The sequence below is a fragment of the Phytophthora sojae genome, assembly GCF_000149755.1.
Source record: "Phytophthora sojae unplaced genomic scaffold PHYSOscaffold_3, whole genome shotgun sequence".
Classification (NCBI taxonomy): Eukaryota; Oomycota; class Peronosporomycetes; order Peronosporales; family Peronosporaceae; genus Phytophthora; species Phytophthora sojae.
This window is the reverse complement of record NW_009258117.1, coordinates 9,136,306-9,157,649: the sequence shown is the minus strand read 5'-3', so window position 1 is coordinate 9,157,649 and position 21,344 is coordinate 9,136,306. Positions and strand designations below refer to the sequence as shown.

General features: G+C 57.2%; 9 protein-coding genes across 9 annotated transcripts; 6 read left to right on the top strand and 3 right to left on the bottom strand.

Annotated features, from left to right (window-relative positions):
- Positions 1-260: 260 nt before the first annotated feature.
- On the top strand, positions 261-1,541 carry PHYSODRAFT_299639 (hypothetical protein; the record flags this gene model as incomplete). The annotated part of the gene is made up of 1 exon (XM_009526677.1): positions 261-1,541. The coding sequence occupies one exon, from the start codon at positions 261-263 to the stop codon at positions 1,539-1,541; it is 1,281 nt and encodes a 426-aa protein (XP_009524972.1).
- Positions 1,542-2,282: 741 nt separating this feature from the next.
- PHYSODRAFT_350882 (hypothetical protein) lies at positions 2,283-3,362 on the bottom strand (the record flags this gene model as incomplete). Its single annotated transcript, XM_009526676.1, has 1 exon — positions 2,283-3,362. The coding sequence occupies one exon, from the start codon at positions 3,360-3,362 to the stop codon at positions 2,358-2,360; it is 1,005 nt and encodes a 334-aa protein (XP_009524971.1). The 3' UTR covers positions 2,283-2,357.
- A 574-nt stretch (positions 3,363-3,936) lies between these two features.
- On the top strand, positions 3,937-6,402 carry PHYSODRAFT_256277 (hypothetical protein; the record flags this gene model as incomplete). Its single annotated transcript, XM_009526675.1, has 2 exons — positions 3,937-6,299; positions 6,372-6,402. 2 exons carry the CDS (start codon positions 3,937-3,939, stop codon positions 6,400-6,402), a joined length of 2,394 nt encoding a protein of 797 aa, XP_009524970.1.
- Positions 6,403-8,355: 1,953 nt separating this feature from the next.
- Positions 8,356-9,297, top strand: PHYSODRAFT_330087 (hypothetical protein; the record flags this gene model as incomplete). The annotated part of the gene is made up of 1 exon (XM_009526674.1): positions 8,356-9,297. One exon carries the CDS (start codon positions 8,356-8,358, stop codon positions 9,295-9,297), a length of 942 nt encoding a protein of 313 aa, XP_009524969.1.
- Positions 9,298-10,436: 1,139 nt separating this feature from the next.
- Positions 10,437-11,606, top strand: PHYSODRAFT_490305 (hypothetical protein; the record flags this gene model as incomplete). The annotated part of the gene is made up of 1 exon (XM_009526673.1): positions 10,437-11,606. The coding sequence occupies one exon, from the start codon at positions 10,437-10,439 to the stop codon at positions 11,604-11,606; it is 1,170 nt and encodes a 389-aa protein (XP_009524968.1).
- A 240-nt stretch (positions 11,607-11,846) lies between these two features.
- On the top strand, positions 11,847-15,053 carry PHYSODRAFT_490687 (hypothetical protein; the record flags this gene model as incomplete). Its single annotated transcript, XM_009526672.1, has 2 exons — positions 11,847-12,613; positions 12,647-15,053. The coding sequence occupies 2 exons, from the start codon at positions 11,847-11,849 to the stop codon at positions 15,051-15,053; spliced, it is 3,174 nt and encodes a 1,057-aa protein (XP_009524967.1).
- Positions 15,054-15,218: 165 nt separating this feature from the next.
- PHYSODRAFT_330084 (hypothetical protein) lies at positions 15,219-17,405 on the bottom strand (the record flags this gene model as incomplete). The annotated part of the gene is made up of 8 exons (XM_009526671.1): positions 15,219-15,998; positions 16,099-16,214; positions 16,283-16,395; positions 16,471-16,502; positions 16,585-16,641; positions 16,709-16,785; positions 16,853-17,015; positions 17,088-17,405. 8 exons carry the CDS (start codon positions 17,403-17,405, stop codon positions 15,219-15,221), a joined length of 1,656 nt encoding a protein of 551 aa, XP_009524966.1.
- Positions 17,406-17,462: 57 nt separating this feature from the next.
- On the top strand, positions 17,463-18,602 carry PHYSODRAFT_314026 (hypothetical protein; the record flags this gene model as incomplete). Its single annotated transcript, XM_009526670.1, has 2 exons — positions 17,463-17,537; positions 17,667-18,602. The coding sequence occupies 2 exons, from the start codon at positions 17,463-17,465 to the stop codon at positions 18,600-18,602; spliced, it is 1,011 nt and encodes a 336-aa protein (XP_009524965.1).
- A 52-nt stretch (positions 18,603-18,654) lies between these two features.
- On the bottom strand, positions 18,655-21,276 carry PHYSODRAFT_496477 (hypothetical protein; the record flags this gene model as incomplete). The annotated part of the gene is made up of 2 exons (XM_009526669.1): positions 18,655-18,780; positions 18,859-21,276. 2 exons carry the CDS (start codon positions 21,274-21,276, stop codon positions 18,655-18,657), a joined length of 2,544 nt encoding a protein of 847 aa, XP_009524964.1.
- Between the last annotated feature and the right edge of the window lie 68 nt (positions 21,277-21,344).

The following is a 21,344-nucleotide window of genomic DNA, read 5'->3' as shown; positions in this document are numbered from 1 at the left end:
GGTGACCGGGCGCCGCTACTTGCTGCTGACCGTGGCAGCCACGGGCATCGCGGCCGCGGGGGCAGCGCAGCGACTGCGCGAGATGCCTCCGTCGGACTCGCTGCCGTCAGCGGCTCTGCTCTTCGCGACGGAGCTCATGAGCTCGCGCATCAGCGCCGTGGTGCGTTCCCACCGTGTTTTGTGGCGTTTGATTGACCATCACTCTGACTCCAATCTGATTCGGCTGTAATCAGATCGTGCTACACTTCTTCCTCGTGACCATGTACCATGTCTTCCTGCTGCTCGCGCGCGCCGCGCTGGGCACGCTGCGGCCGCTGGAGCTGCAGCAGACCAAGGAGACGCTCATCCCGTTCGTGCTGCTGCGCTGCCAGCTGCTGGTGAGCACCATGGTGCCCGCAGTGCACGGACAGCGAGCAGAGCTGGCCATGCTCGTGGTGTGGCTTGCGGCGCTGGCCGTGCTGCGCGCGCTGCTGGCGCTGGCACAGGCGAGGTTCCAGCACCTGCTGACGAGGCCCATGACGCAGCTACGGGACCTGCAGCTGCTGGGGGCTGTGCTGGGAGGCGTTATCGCCCTAAATCTTGGGCTGGCGGCCACGTGCTCGCGCCTCGGCCTCTTCTCCGAGAGGATCGTGCACGTGCCGTGGTTCGAGGCGTCGCTGATGCTGCTGAAGACGCTGGAGCTGGGCGTTCAAGTGGGCTTCCACAGTCTGGACGTGAGTGGTGCTAGTTACTCCGAGCAGGAAGAGGAGGCCGGCTCCGCGTACTCGGAGAACAGCGAGTTCCACTTGCTTCTGCTTCAGACCGTCTTGAGTGGGTGCTACCTGGTGCAGCTCGTGCTGTACTACCTGTACGTTATCAGCGTAGACCAGTTCCGCGTGAGTCTCTTCGATCTTATCTTGATCCTCAACGTGAAGAACGCCACGGTGAGACTACTAGAGAAGGTGAAACATGTCAAGTTGTACCACCAAGTGGTGCTGGACTTGGATCATCTCTTCCCTGACGCGACGCCGGACGAGCTGGCGAGTGTGGCTGATGACGTGTGCGCGATTTGCTTGAAGTCCATGTCGACTCAGGCCAAGAAGCTGCGCTGTGGCCACCTTTTCCACCGGCTTTGCCTTCGCCAGTGCTTGCAAAAAGCCTCCGTGAGCGATGCGCTCGCAGGTTTGGACCCACTGACGCGTATGGCTAATGGTTTGGGAATGGAGGGACCTCTACCTCCTGGGGTGACTGCTACGGCTGAGGGTGGCTCTGCAGGTTCGACATCTATGCGCTGTCCGATTTGTCGAAAGCAAGTCTGCGGTGGAAAGTGTGAAGACAACTCAGCCCAGCCCGAGGAGCACCGACCTCGTCAACCCGAAGCAGAGGTGGATGATCGCCAAGGTGTTGCACAGCAACAACAACGTGTGAACGCCAACAACGCGCTCGATCCAGCGCAGACAGCAGCAGGTGCAGCTGCAGGTGCCAATGCTGCCGCTCCTGAGGAGGTTCTTCGCTTTAGCAGTACGTTTTTACGCGCACCATCATGCACTGACAGTCTATAGAGACTAACGCGTTGTTGTGCTTGGTGTTGTAGCGGCATTTTTGTCTCGGTGGGTGCCATTTCCGAACTTCTCATTCGAAATTGTGCGGCACCGTGGTGGGGAACGCAACTTCGAAGTGACGCAAGAAATGCTACAGCAGATTTGGGAGGTCTTCCCGCAATACACGTTGGAGGAAATCCACGCGGACCTTACTCGCACCCGATCCGTGGAACGCACGATGGAGCGGATTCTAAATGGACGCCTCGAGGAGCAGCGAATTGCTATGGAGCAACGTGATACCGACCGTACTGGCATGGCTGCGGACGGAGTACTTGGCGATGCTGTGATTGACCTGGGAGAGGACTTTCGTTGGAGCCTATCTACATTGGCATCGGCATTGTGGGGTTCTAATCGCCCAACACAGCCTCCAGCCCCTGCACCAACAGACGTGGTCACTGAGATGCCTCGTGAGAACGCTGGTGATAATGTAGATGCACACACGAACGCTCCAGCTACCGAGGAAAATGGAACCCAAGCTCGTCACGAAATGGATACAGAACCGCTTCTGCGCCGATTAGAACGATGGCGTAGCCAGCGCCCCGTGTAGTAGTCCCCGGTATTGCATCTTGATGAGTCCCCCTGTGCGCTAACATCAATGAGTATGTGTTATTATTCCTCAAGATGGATCATTTGTTATTTGAAAGTGGTGACAACCAAGGTCAAAGCCTGGTGGCCTACTCGAAGCAGACAAGGTGACTACGTAGAGTACTCAGGTTTTGTTCAGGTTTGCTTTATGAGGACAAGTCATTTTTTTTCCAAATTAACCCGGTGCTTTGCTCAGTCAAACTCCAGGACAACTTTCGCGGATGACGGTGTGCCAGCGATCTTGAGTCCATCCAGGATGTCTTGGAACGCTAGACGGTGGCTGATCAGCGACGCGATCTTCGACTTTAGGCGGGGCATGGCCGCCATCACCTCCGGCATCTCAGTCGGGTACCCCACAGCAGTCGTGATGGTCATCTCGCTCGTCAGCATGCGGCCAACGGGGAACTGGAGGGGCTTCATGTGAGCTGCGGTGATCACCATACGAGAGTGATACTTTGCCATCGCCACAACGTCTGACAAGATGTTGGGTTTTCCGGCGGCATCAATGAAGGCGTCGGTACCAACACCAAGTCGGTTGTAGCTCGGGACTTCGCCGTGCAGCTTGGCAAGCTCCTCGCGAAGGTTCACCTTGGTGGGATCAAAAGCTGCGCGAACACCGAGTGCCCGGGCACGTTCAAGCCGCTCCTCTGCCAAGTCAAGGGCAACAACGTCCGTCACGCCGCGATCCACCAGCCACAGCAACATGCCAAGACCGATTGGACCGCAACCGAAGACGACCACCTTGTCTCCAGCCTTGACGTTGGCACGGTTCACACCGTGCATGGCGACAGCTAGCGGTTCGCACAGAGCCGCAACCTCGTACGGGATGTCGTCGGGAATGGGCAGCACCGAAGCGCCGAGCTTGGCATCACGTACCAGCAGCTCCTGCGTGAAAGCACCCTCCGGGCCTCCGGAGCCAATGTTACTCGGCGTCTCCATTGGGTTTACGACGACGCGCATACCAACGCTGATGCCCTCCACTTCGTCGCCAACCTCCATGACGATGCCCGCCGCCTCGTGCCCGATCGCCGTAACGTGTCCGGGCGGAATGCCGCCAATCCGGATGTACATGAGGTCGGAGCCACAGATCCCAGCCACTTTGAGCTTGACGACGATGTCGCGAGGGCCTGTGGCTGGGCGCTCGTACGCCTCGAGACGCACGCCTCCTTCGCCATGGATCTTGACAACTTGAGCCATCGTGGACGCTTGGTTTGCTTTGGTTTGGAGAGGAGGAGGTGGTGGTGGTGGTGGTGGTGCAAGTCGAATTTGCAAGTGAGCGATTGAGCACGGTAGTGAGCACGCACGTAGACTCGCTGCAACGGTGATTATCCTCTTCGCGAGGTCTCGGTGCTTTCATATACCGACTGCTGTTTGTCATCACCAGTCTAATACCGACACACAATCAGTGCACAGCTGGGATTGCTGGCGAAATGCCGATCCGATCGCCGCACAATCATCGCGTGGATAATAAATATCCAGGATATTCGTCCCAATATGCAGCGTGTTGGTCGCAGACTACACTGACTGTGCGCTCTGGTCGACTCCTTGAAGGATTTTCTACTCGACCTTGGAACACCCACCTACAACCATCTCCTGTTCCTGGTTGTTGTTAGTTGTTGTTCATCATACAGCGCAGTATGATACCGCGTCAGTTTAGCGACCGTTTTGTCCATCCGTTACGAGCGAGCCTCGTGCGTCCGGGCCATTTGGAGGTCGACGCCTGAAGCGACGGAGCCGATCCGAGGTGCTCTCCGCCCTGCACGTTTCCACTATGGCCAGCAAGAGCGAAAGCGTTCGCGTCTGTGTACGCATTCGCCCTCTCAGCACCAAGGAGGTACAAGACGGGCGCACGTACATCGTGCACGCCAACCCAGCCCAGGGCGAGATCTCGCTGTCCAATCCGGAAGCGGATGACCGAGAGCCACCCAAGAAGTTCACGTTCGACGCCGCTATTCCGCCCGAAAGCTCGCAGCAGGACGTCTACGCGCAGGCTGCCACGGACATCGTAGAGTCGGTTGTGAACGGCTTCAATGGCACCATTTTCGCCTACGGCCAGACGGGAGCCGGCAAGTCGCACACCATGGAGGGCTACTCCGAGCCGCCCGAAGCCAAGGGCATCATTCCCAACTCCTTTTCGCACATCTTCGACCGCATTGCTGCCGAGGCCGACAACAAGCAGTTCATGGTGTACGCGTCGTACCTCGAGATCTACAACGAAGAGATCCGTGACCTGCTTGCGCCCGATCCAAAGAACCGCCTCGAGCTCAAGGAGACGGTGGACGCGGGCGTCTTCGTGAAAGACCTGACATCTCGCCAAGTCGCGGCTGCTGCCGAGATTGACGCCGTCATGCAACAGGGCAAGAAGAATCGAAGCGTTGGCGCCACACTCATGAACCAAACGTCCTCTCGGTCGCACTCCATGTTCACCATAACGGTCGAAGCCTTGTCCACAGCACAAACCCAAGCCAACGGCAAACCCCACATTTGCGTGGGTAAGCTCAATCTTGTCGATCTGGCTGGTAGTGAGCGGCAGTCCAAGACGGGAGCTACTGGAGATCGAATGAAGGAGGCCACGAAGATCAACTTGAGTCTTTCAGCCTTGGGCAACGTCATCTCCGCGCTGGTGGATGGCAAGTCGCAGCATATTCCGTACCGTGATTCGAAGCTCACCCGCTTGCTGCAGGACTCACTTGGCGGTAACGCGAAGACTGTGATGATTGCCAATTGTGGTCCTGCCGATTACAACTACAACGAAACATTGTCCACGCTGCGCTACGCCAACCGCGCCAAGAACATCAAGAACAAGCCCAAAATCAATGAGGACCCCAAGGATGCCAAGATCCGGGAGTACCAGGAGAAGATCAAGGAGCTGCGCGAGGCCCTTGCTGCTCAGGAGAAAAATGGTCCCGTAATGTCCGGTGCTGAGGGTAAGGTCTTCTCGAAAGACGGTAGTGGAAGTGGCCCTGCGCCAGGTCCACAGATCGTCGAGCGCATCGTCGAGAAAACGGTGGTGAAGCGCGAAGGCGTGAGCGAAGAAGTGCTACGCAAGCTGGAGGAGGATGCTCGACGCGAGAAGCGCGAGCTAAAGCAGAAGGCCCAGGAAGAAATGAAAGCATTGCTTGCTGCCCAGTCCCGAACGGAGGAGGAGAGAGAGCAGCTCGAGCGGGAGTTGCAGTCTCAAGCGCAGCAAAAAGAAGCAATGGCAAAGCAGAAGGACGAGATGGTGAACCAACTGCAAGCGCTTGAACACAAGCTCATCTCGGGCGGACGGGTGCTAGATAAAGCTGCCAAGCAGGAGCGTCAGCTTCGCGAGGCTCAAGCACGCATCGAAGCTCAGAAACGTCAAGAGCTGCAGCTTGCGCAAGAGCTAGCTGAAAAGGAGGACTCGAACATGCTCCTCGAGGAGCAGTATGCAACCCTCCAAGAAGCCGTGGATGACAAGACCCGCAAGCTGAAAAAGCTCTGGGCTAAGCATAAGGCTGCTACGACAGAAATTGAGGATCTGAAGGCGGAGTTCCAAGCGGAGAAAGAAGACATGTTGGATACGGTGCGCGAACTCACTCGGCAGCTGAAGCTCAAGCATTTGCTACTCAGCCACTTTGTGCCTCTGGATGAAGCCCAAAGCCTAGAGAAACGAGCTCGATACGATGCCGACCATGACGCCTGGCAAGTTAGCCGCCTCGAGACGAAGCCTTCGTCCCTGCGTCCCAGGCGCCCGATATCGCGTCGAGGAGCACGCCGCATCGAAAGCGAATACGCACGACGCAACCGACTAATCGACCCGCTGAATGTGCGTTGGCGCAGTGACAACGTTGTGCAGCTTGACTTGGAGATGCCCGAACGACGCACTCGGGACTTCGAAGCTACGAATGGTATGGGGAATGCTCTGAGCATGAACTACTGGCTCGAACGTGTCGGCGTCGCAACGGAGGAGGACGTGGAGATCACATTTGCCAATGAAGTGGAGGTGACGCCGAGTTCATTGGCGTCTTCGGGCAGCAAGGACAGATCTCAGTCGTCGTCGAACGGAGGGGGCAAAGAGAGCAAGGAGGGGGTGAAAAAGTCGTCGAGCAGTTCAAGCGGGGCAGATGAGAAGAGCAGGAAGAGTGCAAGCAAGAGGCCCCCAACGGCGAGGTACGTGTATTGGATGTGCTTACGGCCAGTGGCAGTGGACTTACATTCTTTGGTATCTGTCTGTGTTTACAGCCGTCGCCGCCGCGAGCAAATGGATGAGTAAGTCAAGGCACGAGATCGGTCATCGTTGCCTTATTTTCAAACGTAGTTCTGCAGTGTGCAGCAAATAATAAATACACTTCTCTTCCTGGCTTTGACTATTCTCAAGCTTTAACAACTATGGCATGCCAAGATTGTCTTCTACCAAGCTACTAAGTTAGTACTACCTTCCAGTCCATTCGAGCGTCTTCCAATGGAAGCTGGCGATGTCAAGCAAGCTCAATCGGCTCAAAAATCCAGGTAGTAATGGAGCAGTTCGTGGAAGTTCGCATGCTATGTAATGATGCTGCTCTCGCTGCGGTTCGACCCCCTCTAACGATCTGCCGTGCGCAACTTGTCCGACAAGTCAGCCTGGTCGGGAGTGTGTTCCGGTGCTCTCAACGAGCTGTCTGCTCCGGCTGGCGTGCATGGTGTGCGCTACTCCAGGAATGGCCAGCTTCAACGCCAACGTACTGTAAGGCGCCATGTCCATAGCGCGCGAGAACATTTAGCTCGAGAATCGCCGTCGACGCAAGGCGGCGGCAAAGACGAGTTGGCGCGCTGCTTGGGCTGTTTACAGTTCTGTAATTTTACAGAACAGCCCTGTAATGTCCAGCGCTGTCGAGGGATGGCTTGCCGCGCCGCTAGAATAGCCATGCTGCTGGGGCAGGCTCGCGCGCTGCCGGCCATGCCTGTCGCTGAGAGCGCCACCGCCGCCGAGCCTGGTCCAGCGTTGCTGTGCGGCGCTTCAAGATCGCGCTGACTCTGGCCCGGAGCAAGCGAAAGGGCGGGGTATCCGCTCTCGCAGGTGGCTACACTGCGCTTTTGTATGGCCCGTGCGGAACCGATCTATAAGTTCTAGAAGCCGAGCGCTCGACGGGCGCAACGGGCGACAAGTTTGGGCATGGCGCTGGCTGTGGCGCTGGCAATGGTCTCCGGGGCGCTGCATGGACTCGATGCCGACATGACTGGTGCTGGAGCGTCATGCTGTCGTGGACGCGAGGCTCGGCGGCATCGCGCGCCTAGCTGCATAGTCCGAGCCTCGGACACCGTTTGTCGGCGGTCTCCGATTGGCCAGGCGCGCCTGACGCACGCCGACGTTTATACACGCGGTTTACCGCAACGCAATGTCTAAGATGTCGGCGCCACGATTTGGGCTTGAACTTTGGCAGCGCTATCGCCGCCTATAGTGCGTGTGCAACCGGGCTGGCAACCCTCCCATACGGGCGCCTCTATTGGCCCGCTGCAGCGTTTGTAGGGCTGGCGCCAGGGCTGCCAACGCCCTGCAACGGCCTGCTGTCGCACCACGAGCGCTTGGCCAGCGTTTCGACAGTGGATATTATAGTCGAGTTACCGGCGCCAGTGAGCTTTCAACGTTGAAGCCTGAACAGCTCACAAAGACAAGAGCTTCAACGCGGGCCCGTGTCTGGTGCAGCGAAATTTGAATGGCATTTTACAGCGCCCTTTCTTTGCACAGTGGGGCATACTGGGCGCAAGTGAAAATGTTGCGGAATTTCGACCGAGACATGTTGAAGCGCGCAGAGTCCAAGCGAGCGGGTATGCATTTTATGTGACGGAGCGATGGGCCCCCGTGCGACCTGCACAAACGAATCTCGTATTTATCCATCTCAATATTTTCCCTTCGTTAGTCCACATCATCTGCACACACAACCTTCATTAATATATACCCTAACATTAATTACGCAACTATTGAAATCGGCTTCCGCAGGGTTCGTACCGTCGGTACCAACACTGAGAGCCTCTGCCGGTTTCGCTCTGTTGTGAGCGGAGCGGGCTCAACGGCCTGCTCGGGCACTTCCAAAATTGAGCCCAACCGCCGAGTCCGCGTTGTGCCCTGATTGACCAGAGGAGAGAGCGTGCGCCTCAGTTCGTGTCGCTCTGTAGCCGGAGGAGACTGCCCCGCAGCCAACCCACAAGCGCCAGCCGCCTCCCCCAATTGACCCCCCCCTCAAGCAGCATGATTCACGCCCCGCTCGTCGTCGAGAGCTTCGCGCCCTCCGCCGCTGCCACCGCCGCCGCCGTCCCCGCCGACGTGCTGGCCCGCTACACGCGCTGCAAGAAGCTGCGCAGCACCCTGTACGGGGAGACCGCGCTGTACCAGGACGAGGAGCTCAAGAAGCTCGTGGTGCTCAAGCGCCTGAGCATCCCGCTCCTGCAGGAAGGAGACAGCAGCAGCAGCCCCGACGCCGTCAAGGAGAACCCGCTCAGCGAGCGCGCCGTCATCCAGCTGCTGGAAGACCCCCTTATCGCGCGCGCCCCCGGTCGCGAACACGTTGTCGAGTACGAGAGAGAAGGGTTCTTCACGTGCGGAGACAGCGTCTTCGTCGCCATGGACTTCTGCGCAGGCGGAGACCTCTACGAGTACGTCACCGCTAAGCCCGGCAGAAAACTTCCCGAGTCTGAGGCTCTGCCGCTTTTCGCCCAGATCGCCAAGGGACTGAGCTTCCTACACACCGTCGGTGTGGCTCACCGTGACTTGTCGCTGGAGAACGTGCTGTTGAAGGACGGACAGGTGAAGATCTGCGACTTTGGCTTGAGCGCAGCTGCCAACCAGTTCTCGAGTCATCTGGTGGGCAAGTTCTACTACATGGCGCCCGAGGTGACCCAGGGCGCCGTGTACGACCCCAAGGGCGCCGACGTTTGGTCGCTTGGAGTGCTGCTCTTCATCATGCTCACGGGCTCGCCCCTGTTCGCCGACGAAGACAGCCGCGCCCCGACCCTCCGCGTGCTGAACAAGTACGGCGTGGGCAAGATCCTGGAGCTCTGGGGACTCAAGCAGCAGTTCTCCAAGTCCACGATCAACCTGCTGGCCTGCATGCTGCAGGTGCAGCCGTCCCGCCGCCTCAGCGCCGAAGAGCTGGCGCACCACCCCGTGCTGCGCGTGGCCCCGCCCGCCTGAAGAAATAGTATTTTATCTATTACGTCGCGCGCCGCTCGCTGAGCGGCCGTCGGCATGTGCTAGCAAGTGTAGTGCAGAGAATAAATTATGGTATTTATTGACATGCAACCGAGGTGTTCATGTTCTCGTATCCGAGCCTCGGACTCCCGGCGTCTGCAGCAGCATTGCGACCTTTGAAGATGCAAAAGACAAGCGCCCGATGCTGCACCCACACTCATTGCTCGTGGCGAGCGCTTCATCGCTCTCAATGCGCAAATGGCGGTTCCTATTATCATTGCGATCGCTGCGCGTAGCGCTGCCTTACACTTCCAAGTGATGGGCTCGATCTCGCCTTGATCAAGTGCCAAGAGCATGTTGAGACCATCTCATCCGAAAGTCGCAAAATTCATATTGCAAATTTCTAGTTAGCAACTTCAATTACGCATTCAAAGATAGAATTACGGCAATCAAAGTTGGACCAGAGGTCCAAGATCTCCATGGCTACGTAAGCTGGCGTGCTGTGCTCACGCCAAAACGGAAGACGGAGCTGCGCTCGCGCCAAAAGCAAGGGCGCGCGGTTTGGCGCGCACTATAGCCGACGCCGACCGAGGGGAGCTCACTTCGCAATTCGCCTTCTTCTTCGCAGATGTCCCTCCAAGGCCGCGTTACTCGCCACACCGTCCTCGAGAAGCAGCGTCCTAAAATCCCGCATTAAGCGAGACTTGGCTCTGGATCGCCACGCAATCTACGATCGCTCGCGTGAGACAGAAACGGTGAGATCCTCTCCATTTCGGAACGCCAGATGCACATCCTGGAGCGCGCCGCGACCGCTAACATGAACGTGATGACCCCAGCGCTGGTGGCCAGCATGGAGCTGCACTGTCGCGACTTCGTCACCAAGGCGAACAACGAGGACATAGTGTACGGCATGTAGCAGGGCTCGTCGGACCAGTAGTAGTAGCCTACTTTACTGTACGAATTTGATTGCCGTAATTCCATCTTTGAATGCGTAATTGAAGTTGCTAACTAGAAATTTGCAATATGAATTTTGCGACTTTCGGAATTGATTGCACGTAGGCGGCACAAAGGTGTAGTTCCACCGAAAAGGATCGCATTCATCCCGAAGGGTCGAGTCCAGGAGCTATTGTGAAGACGACGGGATGCCGGGACTCAAGAACGCTGCTTGCGGTCGCACTGCGACCTGGCCCAACTTCGATGACCGACCGGAGCTGCGAACGCTGCGCGGGCGGTTCCTGCGGCGCTTGCACCTAACGCTTCTCTACGGTCTCTGGGTAATTGGCCTGCTGTTCTTTGCTGCGATGTGGGTCTTTTCGCTCTTGTGTCTAGTGCTGTGGATCTGGAGGAGAGTGACAAGCGCGGAGCCAGCTCCGATGCCCCTCGCGGCGCAAGCCTACTTGGGATTCATTATGTTGCATGAGAGCTACCACTACGCGACGAAGCCGTCACTTCACCAATGGCCGTTCATGAGGCACTTCTTCCGCTACGTGTTCCTGCATTACCCGTACTTCCGACTCAATGTCACGGTCTTCGACGAGCGCGAGAAGGCAAAACAGCCTAAAGATGAGTCTAACAGTGGCGATGACGGCAAGTGCAACAAGGCAATCGCTAGCAAGACGATCGAAGAGAACGACCTATCACCCTCCGTGAAGCCCGACGACCGCGCGCTGTTCGCCTTCCACCCGCACGGCGTCCTCTCTAGTGGATTCGCGTTCAACGGCGCTCACCACATGAGCTTCCTGCACGCGCATTGTCGCTGGCTCGTGGCCGAAAACCTCTTCTGGTTCCCAGTCATGCGCGACCTGCTCAACTGGATGGACTTCAGCTGCGTCTCCAGAGCCACCTTCCACCGCTTCATGGCCACCGGTCAAAACGTCTGCCTGATCCCCGGCGGCTTCGAAGAAGCGACACTCTACAAGCGAGGCAAGCACCGAGTGTACATCAAGAAGCGCTTCGGATTCATCAAGCTGGCTCTGCAGCACGGGTACAAGGTGCACCCGGCCTACACGTTCGGCGAGGAGTACGCGTACCACACCTTCCCGTACCTGCTGCAGCTCCGTCTCAAGCTGAACGAATTCAAGATCCCCGGGGTGCTCTTCTTCGGCCTCCCGCAGTGCTTCTTCCTGCCTTGCACCGACGTGGACCTCATCACCGTCGTGGGGGAGGATTTGGTGCTGCCGCGCATCGAGCAACCAACGAAAGAGGACGTTCAGAAGTACCATGCGCAGTACGTGCAAGCTCTTCAGAAGCTGTTCGACAAGTACAAGTCCGTCTACGCCGTCGACCCGGAGGCGAAGCTGGAAATTTACTAAAAGGGTTTACCTACATCGAAGCAAAGAATAACTCACTAGAGACTGGTATAGCAAATTGCTACAAGCAGTCGAGTAGATAGACCAAAGTTTTGGCAGCCTTCATGCTCACACTTGCTGCCTTCCAGGGCTGGAAGCTCGAAGTTGAAGTAGCCATTACACAAAACTGCACACAAACACACAACTTTTGTGACCTTTCAATTGCATTCCGCATTTTCGGACAGGCCCCACAGAGCACGCGCCATGGCGCCCTCTTCTCCGCGCACTCTCGCGCCTCCACGGGGGCGTCCACGACCTCCACCACCACGTTCATGTTCTACAGACTCAGACGCTCCCATTGACACCAATTGCACCCCCTTACAGGGTCCTGCCAGCCTGTTGGCGCGCCTCGAAGCCGTGGACCGAGATGCCGCACGCCGCAAGTTCGCGCTCTACGGGCGCCAGCACGCGCACGTGGACCACATTTCCGGTACAAATCAAGACTCGACCGTTGTATTGCAGAGCACGCTGCTGCTGCAGGAGGACGGGCTGCTGGCGGCGAGGCTGGACGACATCTTGTACCTGCTGGACGGGCTGCTGGCGCCTGCCAAGACGCAGCGCGGGCGCCTGGCGCAGGCCCACAGCGTCCTGGAGCTGGTGCAGCTGCTGCGGGACGTGAAGATCCTGCAGGCCGTCGAGTTGTCCAGCCAGAGACGGACGATCCAGAGCAAGATGAAGCAGTTGCTGCTGTCGAACCTAGGAGCTGCAGTAGAAGGAGAGGAGACGCAGCGAGTGGCGCTGGCTGTGCTGGTGTATTTCCTGGCTGGGAGCTCGGTGGCTGAGGAGTTCATTGATGAGAAGGTGCTGGACGCAGTGGTGCTCGCGCTCAAGCGAGAAATGGAACGTGAGGGGGACGGTAACGAAGAGAAGGTGGAGCTGGAGACGTCTGCTGTGCTACAGCCTGCACCGTCAAGGAAAACGTGCTTGAAACGGAAGCAAAGGAGGAGTTTGGGTACGACCGGAGCTGATGGGTTTGAACTGGATGAGGGGACGGCCGTGATGAGCGTGCACAGCGCTATGTCGGCGAGGCGGGTCAACGCGCCAGATGACGCTTTTCGAAGCAAGTTGAGAACATTTTTGCAGAGCCGCGAACAGTTTTACGTTGAAGAGGAGCTGCAGCTTTCGACAGCCGATATTCTATGTGCTGCGTTGAGCAAGTTACTGCAAGTGGACGATGACTCGGCGGCGAACCCTGTTTCAGATTCAATGGTGGCTCAGCACCGACAAGTCGGGTGCTCAGGTGACCTCGCGGTGGACACGTTTCGACTCATTCGAGAGCGAAAGCAGCTATTGGTTCGGAATGGTGGAGTTGATGCACTAGCTCAAGGCCTAGCCCGACATATCGGCGTTTTCGAGGTGTTGGCACCTGCTTCTCACGTTGATCGGCTCTCGCTCGATTTTGCTCACCTGCTTCATCGCTTGAGCTTGCTGTTGCAAGTCCTCGACCACGTCACGTTCCTGAGCCTGGACGTTCAGCAGTATATGTCACAGCGGAGAGAGCCTATTGGTTTGCTGCTGAAGCTGACTCGCGTCCTGAGTGAGCTGACCTGGGGAAGTCACTCGCAGAGGCGGTGGGAAGTTGAACCCACGCGCATGTCGTTGGCCGTAGAGGTTCTGCTGTCGGGACTGCGCGTGCTAATCAACCTGACACACCACAATGCCGAAGCAGCTAGCCACGTGTGCGCCTTAGGCGGCATGCAACTTCTCGCACACTCGTTTACAAGACTATGGAGTCTAGTGAACGTGCATTCAACGGATACGACGCGCCCTCCGAAATGGGCGGGAGTGGACAAGCGGGAGTATGACTCGTATTTGCTGCTGCTGAGCGTGATTGTCAACTGCATTGAATTCAGCGATGACAACCGCGACGCGCTGGCCGGGGCGTCGGTGCACCTTAACTGGGGGCAGGGTGGGTCCTCTCAAGCCTATATCAGTGCGTGTGATCTGTTCACAAAGTTTTTCCAGATGAAAGTGGAGTCATACGTGCACCTGATTGATTCGACTGATGATCAAGCTCAAGGCGCGGGTGGCACTGTTTCGATGGACGAGGAAAATGATGACTGGAGTCCTGAGGACATAATTCTCGGAGGATGCACATCGCTGCTGCTCGGATATCTGATGAAAGGTTCTTCTGCTAACAGCACAGCTATCCTGAATGCGCTACCCGATAGTTCGCCTCGACTGCTGCTACGTGCTCTCAGTGTCTTTGTGGCGCTTCACTCTCAGATTGGTGCGCTGACCCCGGAGGTAGCCCAGTCTGTGCTTCAGGTCGAAAAGATTTTCATGTCATACCACGATAGCGCGGCTGATGTGAGGACGCGTGCGATTCTGTATGGTGATCGCAACACGCAACATGAAATCGTGGAAGCATTTACGTCAAATTGTGCTGAGGTTGATATCACCTCTCAAAAGTTCCAAGACAAAGCTAAGGGGGTGTATGCACGAAAACCAGCGGGTGCCCGGCCATTGAAAAACCTATGCTTCAACATTGACGACTCCGATAGCGAATCACCCTCCGATGCGATCTCAAAAGTCAAGAGACGACCAGCTCCTCAGGATCAGGGAAGCGGAACCCCAACTCGCACTCCTCCGCGTAGCCCAGGAATGAAGCTACCTGGCACCAAATCTACTGCGACGACACGTGCGGCTCAGGTAACTCCCAAGAGAACTCCAAGCGGCAGATCCCCACTAACCGCAGTGCTTCCGGACGGCACAATGTCATCACCGGTTGTGGCGCGGCTCTTGAGGCAGACTCGACAACTGGTGGAAGAGTTTGATGCCGAATTTTCTAAGCCAAGTCGCTCCTGTCTTGCCAACAAATTCAGCTTGGAGGAGGCATCTGCGCCCGAATGCGGTTCGTCCCCATTCATGACGCTCACCATGGATGTTACGTGCCGTGACAATGGCAGTGAGGGCTTGGACCTTTCCCAGGATGTTGGAGAGAAAAACAGCAGTCCCGATGAATTGGGCAAGACTACGTTGGAGGTTGGTGGGCGCACTCTATCACAATCGAAGCGGAGGAAGAAGGACGATCGAGATGCAGAATCAAGCGCGAAAAGCGGCAAGAGCTGCATCTCGAACCGGGGCATCTTTGATTTTACTCCTGCACCCTCGCCACCATCAACTCCATTACGCCGGAAGAATAGCAAAGCATTGCTTCGGACGCCGACAAGGAGTGGGCTCTCCGCAGTGCTATCCGGGCAGTCACCGCTGGTGAATCTGACACCCACAAAGACGCCTTCATCGACGCCGCTGCGAGTTAAGGAGTCCGCGGAGATTTTGCTGACTCCGACCCGTTCACCTGCTACAAGTGAGTCGCCAGTGTCAGCGAGTCCTCACCGACGCAAGGCGAAATCGGCTCGCGCACCGCCTCCCTCCAGCGCCAGCGCCGTATTCGACTTTACGGACTAGAACGGAGCTGGTTGCACCCAAGGCTGTGACCACTCTGCTGCCATCCCCAATTTCTGTGAAGATGCATCCGACCGAGGCGGTGCTGGTGTCAGTGCGTCTAGCTAAACTAATTTAACCTTATTTACTTTCTTAAGCGTGGCGCTCTCCGCGTCACAAGCCTTGCAGCTATTTATCTGGTTCTGAGGTTGTTGCTGGATCAGCGCCACCAAACGCACACAGGCGATTCATCTCGTGCTCCAGCAACTCCAGCGGCAAGGCAGCGTCCAGAATACTGAAGAACTCCAGCGTCTCGAAGTAAGTAGCGATGATCCAGAATGGATGGCCTTGCACGAAAACCCGCTCAGCCGTCTGACGCAGCTGACGCCCTTTGTTTTCGTAGGACGCCTGCGTGTATTGAAGCTCGGGGAAAACATGCGCGTCCCCGGTGGAGATGTCGCCTTCGTCGGTCGGCTTTTCACGTAAGAAGAGGGTGTCTGGGTCGTCCACGTTGAGCTTTAGTGGTCGGATTCCTGATGGGAGCTCGGGGGATGTTTCAGGAGTTATGGGGCCGTGCATGCAGCGCGTACTCTGCTGCAAGGCGACGATATGCTGGACAAATCGAGCCAAGATGGAGTCGTGATTCTGTTGCTGAGACTTGATCCGCTGGTCTTGGGCGTCGAGATGAGTGAATGGAAGCACGTCGCCGATGATAACGCCTCGGAAATGATCAAGAGCGACTGAGTACCACAGGAATGAATCCAAAGGCTCTCGATGTAGCTGCTCTGCGCACTGCGTTTGAAGCGCCTCCACGCGCTCCTGACGCAGTGTTTGCGTGGTTTCCAGGTACGCTTCGAGGTGCTGCTTGCAGAAGGTGAAAACCTCTTCTACAGACTGCTGGTTTACATCGTCGCTTAGAGTTTTGGCCCACTCGACGGCGTCGTCTGTGCCTTCAAACTCCAGTTTGCGCTCGATCAAGAACACAAGTTGTAGCTGGAATGGTGTGTTGCGGACAAACAAAACACTGGTGAGAGAGCCGCCCCGAGCCATACTCAAGAGCGAGACGTACGTAGCCCTTGGTGATGATCAGTAATGCGTGTCGCTTTGGGTATCCACCATGGCGAGTGAATCGAAAATCGTGCAGCTCAAAGGTGTCGATGCGCGTCGGAGATCCGTCACCGTCTTCTGTACACACCACAACACAACTGTTGGAAGGGAACGTCGGTGATGTTGGTACATGTAGCACGCACTACCGCGTGGGGGCTCCGTCACACTCGAGTCAGGTGCAAACTGATCTCCAGCTAACAGCCATTGGAAGAACATTCGGAGGAAGTCGCTGCGCATTGTCGAGAACACGAGCTGCTTGCTAGAGGAAGCAGACATGAAATGCCCCCCCCCAGTTGGATAGAGCAAAAGCCTACTGAGAACGTGACGAACTCACCGGTAAAAGACGCATCGACCGATTGCTGTGTACTGCTCATGTGGAAAACCAAGTTACTCAAGTAACTGCTTCAAGCCGCTGAGCATTGGCGAATAGCATTCCAAGAGGAGATACCTTCTGTGTGGAGGTCGTGGTGTCACCAAAGGGAGAGTCCAGAACGGCCAACTTTGCCTAGGGAATTCAGAAAACACTGTCACCTTCAGGGACCAAGCGTACCAAAAGAGCAATACATTTTTACCATGATTTCCAACGGATAGTTGACTGCGGGTACACGCCCGTCAAAGGCGAAGTGGAGATGTGAACCGAAGCTCAAGTCTACACGAGTCAAAGCAAGTTTCAGTACTTCATCCCCTTACAGCTAACGAGTTTATGGAGACGATACCCTTGTGAATGACGCTGCAGATGCCTCGGAAGATGGTATCTAGTTGTGCACTGAGAGTGCCCATGCTCACTGAGGATCCATCGCGCCGACGCCACTGCCCGAGCTTTGCGTCTGGGTATCCGAGAAGACTCAGGAGAAGGTCACAGCTCGAACGTGTGTAGTACTACAGCATCAGCAATTCTCCCGCTAAGCCGACTTTTACCAAACGCGCCATCCAAGACTATAGACTCCAAACCTGAACGATCGCTTCGGGGATATCCGGTGAGGTGAAGACGAGTGCGTACAAGACTTCGTAGATGTTGACGAAGCCCACAATCCCAGTGCTTCCGTTCGAGTCTCCATTCCCAAAGCGTGCGAACTTCAACGGTTCACCACAAAGCGACGTCGTGGCTCCAACCGCAGCCGCCAACACCCCTCGGAGGTCCAGCCAATGGGTCGTATTTGTCCTAGACGTTGTCGAGAAGCAACCGGCCGTGTCGCTGGAGTGTACGTAGTGGTAGAGCGTGTTGTCCTCGCCCTCCTTCTCGGTCGTGTCCAGAAGCAGCACCTCCATCGTAAAAAGATCCGTGAGCCGACACCAGCGGCGGTTCACAGAGACTCAAGGACCAAAATGGTGATTCATTACCAAGGGGACTGGCGGGCCCTCGAAGACTCGTTGGCTTTGGACGTGAGTCTCGTCGAGTCCGTCTTCTACGGCCTCTCCAAGGAATACGACAAGTGGCAGCGTGAGCGCGAGCGTCGTTTAAGCGGGCATCAACCAGAACCTAATGACAATAACAACAACGATGAGGACGACCAGGTCAACATGAACCAGCTGGATGAAGTCATGTTCGCCAAGGCGGACGTGCTGCTTGCGCTGGAAAATGCTGAAGGGTATCTCACCAAGCGTCCGTGGCTGCGCGTTCTGCATACTCGACTTGCTTGCGTGTCATTCGAGAAGGAGGGGGCGAGTCTGCAAGGCTTCGTTCGTCATCGACAACGCGATCGCACTGTGTGCCTGCGGGACGTTCGACGCCGCCTTGAAGTCATCTACGCTGATGCGAAGCTCTCGATGGATGTGGAGGAGAAGCGCAAGCGCTTTCTGGCCCAGGCACGCGCGGTGTCCCCGTGGTGTGTGCGCGACCCCAAGTGTCTGCATCCGTCGCCAGCTCGACAGCTCTACGGCGTTCACGTGCTGCCCCCACGCCCCATAACGGAGGCAGAGCTTCAAGCTCAGCGCGACTGCGTGGCAAGTCACGCCCGTGCGGTTGTCAATGCTGCGGTGGGTATTGTGATGGACAAGCTGCTAGCCCCTTACGCTCGACCGAAGACAAGTGCGAGTGCTGGAGGACGCACAGCTCGGCGCGCACTGCGTACGGAGGATGCGACTAGAATATGCTCCACACAGCGTCAAGCAAGAGCGAAACGCGAACAAGCTGAACGTGATACCCAGCTGAAGGCTTTGAGACTGGAACTACTAGCCCCCACTGCAGAGCTCGCTTCATCGCACAAGACGGACGCGGCTGAGGTGGAGACGAAGAAGAAGAAGGACGAAGTAGCACAAGTGATGATGCAGTTGGCGACCGTGGAAGCCCAGGGCGATGCCCGTCTGGCCCGCAAGTTGCTTGACCACCCCATCGTACAGTCAGGCTTTCGTCGAGCTGCCGAGCAAGCCAAGCGTCTTGGGATCACCAGCCAGACCTGGGAGGTGGTCAAGCTGTGGCGGGATCTCTATCGCACGTCAACGATGCAGGCGCTTGGGAATATGTAAGCGAAGAAGAGCAGCAAAACTTTTTCATTAACAGTAAATGACAACGCGAAGGCTAGGACGAGGCTTCTTCAAGGCTTGTCTGAGCTATCGTGAGAGCTGAGCGTCCGTCACTTGCCGTGAAATTGACGTCTAGATCGCCTCTGGTCAAGAGGTACCTTACCACACTCACGTGTCGATGCTCGCAGGCTGCCATCAAGAGTGATCGACCTAGTGGCCGCTGGGTCTCAGCTTCGTCGAGGGTGCCAATCGCTTCGACAGCGTTGACCGAGACGTCGCACTCCTCGATGTAGAACCGCATCTTGGACACGTCTCCGAGTTTACAGGCAGCGAAGAGGTCCCGTTCGAGTTGTGGATGCAGAGCCATCGTCGCAGAACCGGCGGATGTCGCCGTTGAGCGACCAACGATAGCGGTTGAGTCGGAGGCTGCTCCTGCTCCTGCTCCTGCTCCCTTTGGGCTGCTGACTACGTCTTGCAGCCACTTGCGTCGGATTTCTTGGAAGCAAGCGTCGTGGCCACGGAGCAGCGCAACTCGCCACGCAGTACGATCGTGATCGTCCTTCACCGACACATCGGCACCAAACGCTAACAGCCGCGTGACGGCGCGAAGATTTCCCCGTGCTGCAGCGATATGAAGCGGTGTGAAGCCCAAAAAGTCCTTCGCTTCAAGAGGAGCGTGGGGGGCCTTGGCTAGCAGAGTCTCCAGACCAGCCATTGCGTGTTCGGCTTCGTCATCGGCGTCTGCAAACGCACTCCGATAGCCATGGACATGGTGGCGAGTCCAAGGGAATATTTCTCCGGGTTGCACCACTTCAATACCGACGAGAAGAGCTTCATGGATAGCTGTACGCTTAGTCCATTCGTCGCGCTCGGCTCCAGTGAAAGTTTGAGGGAAAAGCTGCAGTAGCTTGGCCACTACCGTCTCCAGACCTCGTCGTGCTGCTTCATGCAGAAGAGTGCGTCTTCGTCCAGGCAGCACGTGGTCCTTGAACAATGGCGTCGTCATTGCGAGCAGGTACACAGCCACACGTTCATGGCCGTTCGTCACAGCAAGGGACAGAGCTGTAAACCCCTTGGCATTCCGCGCGTACACCAGCTGCGGTGCAGCGCTCAGCAGCCTCGGAAGCACCAGCGTCACAACCTCCAGGTGACCGAACTTGGATGCAAGGTGCAGCACTGTGTTGCCTCCTGGAACGCTTACCACAGTCACATCGGCCGGTTCAAGTGCAGGTACATCTTCAGCCTCACCGTCTTCGAGCCCCATCGTAGTAGGGTCGAAGCCGTCGAGCAAGTCTACTACAGCCTCAACGTTGCCTCGTCGAGCTTGGATAAGCAGATCTGCTTCCTGGAGGATTCGCTCACGAGACGCTACCAACCGACCAAGGAAGCCGCGCGCTATCCGCGTAATGTGCATCGCACAGACCCACCCACGTTCATTCGCACGCTCAATACCTCGCCGTTGAGCACGCTGGCGCCCAAGGAACCCCCGCACCACCCGTTGAATTGACAGCGCGCACGCTATTCTAACCGCCAGCTCTTCCGCGCGCCGCATCTTGATCACATACGCCCGCTGCAGCATGCCGCGCACGAGACTCTGCATCTGCGCAGCTCCATTGTGTCCGCGCTCCTGCGTGTCACGGAATTTGGCCTGATTGTATGCCTTCGCAGCAAGGAGTCGGCATCGCACTGCGGTTTGAAGCTTGAACGCCGCGCGATTCTCTCGTTGAAGACGAAGAGACCGAACGCGACATCGAGCTTGAAAGCCCAGGAAGAGTCTAGCGAGGGTACGCGCAAGCGCCTGCCGTCGGGCCTGTTCACGCTGCATCCGCAGCTTCGTGGCGAGATATCGCGCAACACACGCGCGCCAGACGCCTTGAATAATCGACGCACAACGCTGCCGCCGTTCATAACGATCCAGAGCTTGAAGCTTCGCCAACATCCGACGCGCACCCCACGCCCTGTACGCGTTCTGGATCTGCGTGGCCGCGTTGTTCTGCTTGACCATCAACCGCAGCCGCCGATCCTTCTCGCCCAGTACCAGAGCCGTTCCCTTGGTGACTTGCAGCAGACTCCCACGAATGCGTTTGCGGACGATGAGCTTCTGTCGGATGCTGCGGAACTGCCGACGCAGCACGAAGCTTCGACGCACTCGTTGAATCACCAAAGCTGCCTGATGCTCACGTTGTGCACGCGCGCGTCGAGTTTCGTGCAGTGACTGCATGAACGCGCGTTGCTCGCGCACAAGAGCGAGCGTCTGCTGTTGCTGGCTCGGGAAGGCCTTGGCCATAGCGTAGGGCGACCGCGCCTCGGGTTCGTCACTCTGGTTGTTGTCATTGGACTGCTGTAGTCGGTTCAAGGCTTCTCTTGCTCGCTCTTCGGCCCATCGAGAGGCCTCGTTGGGGACATTGAGAGCGTTGTTCTGCTGGACGAATGGCGGTGGGTCTAGCGGGTCGTATCGAGGCAGCGGCAACGCGGTTGTGACCACGGAGACGACGGTGCTGTACGTGCACCGACGCGTGCCGAAGTAGAGACTCGGGGTGAGACTCAATCCCTGCTTGACCGTCACGATCTGAGCCTGCCGCAGTTCCTCTCTCGCGCGCAGCCACGCCTGCTTCCGCTGCGCCAGTGACGGCGACACCGGAGCTGCCACCTCGCTCGACTCCGCGGTCCCCACCATATCGGCGATGGATTCGCCGGACGGCGCTTAAACCGGAGCGGCGGTTCGAGTTGAACGTGACCTTCAGC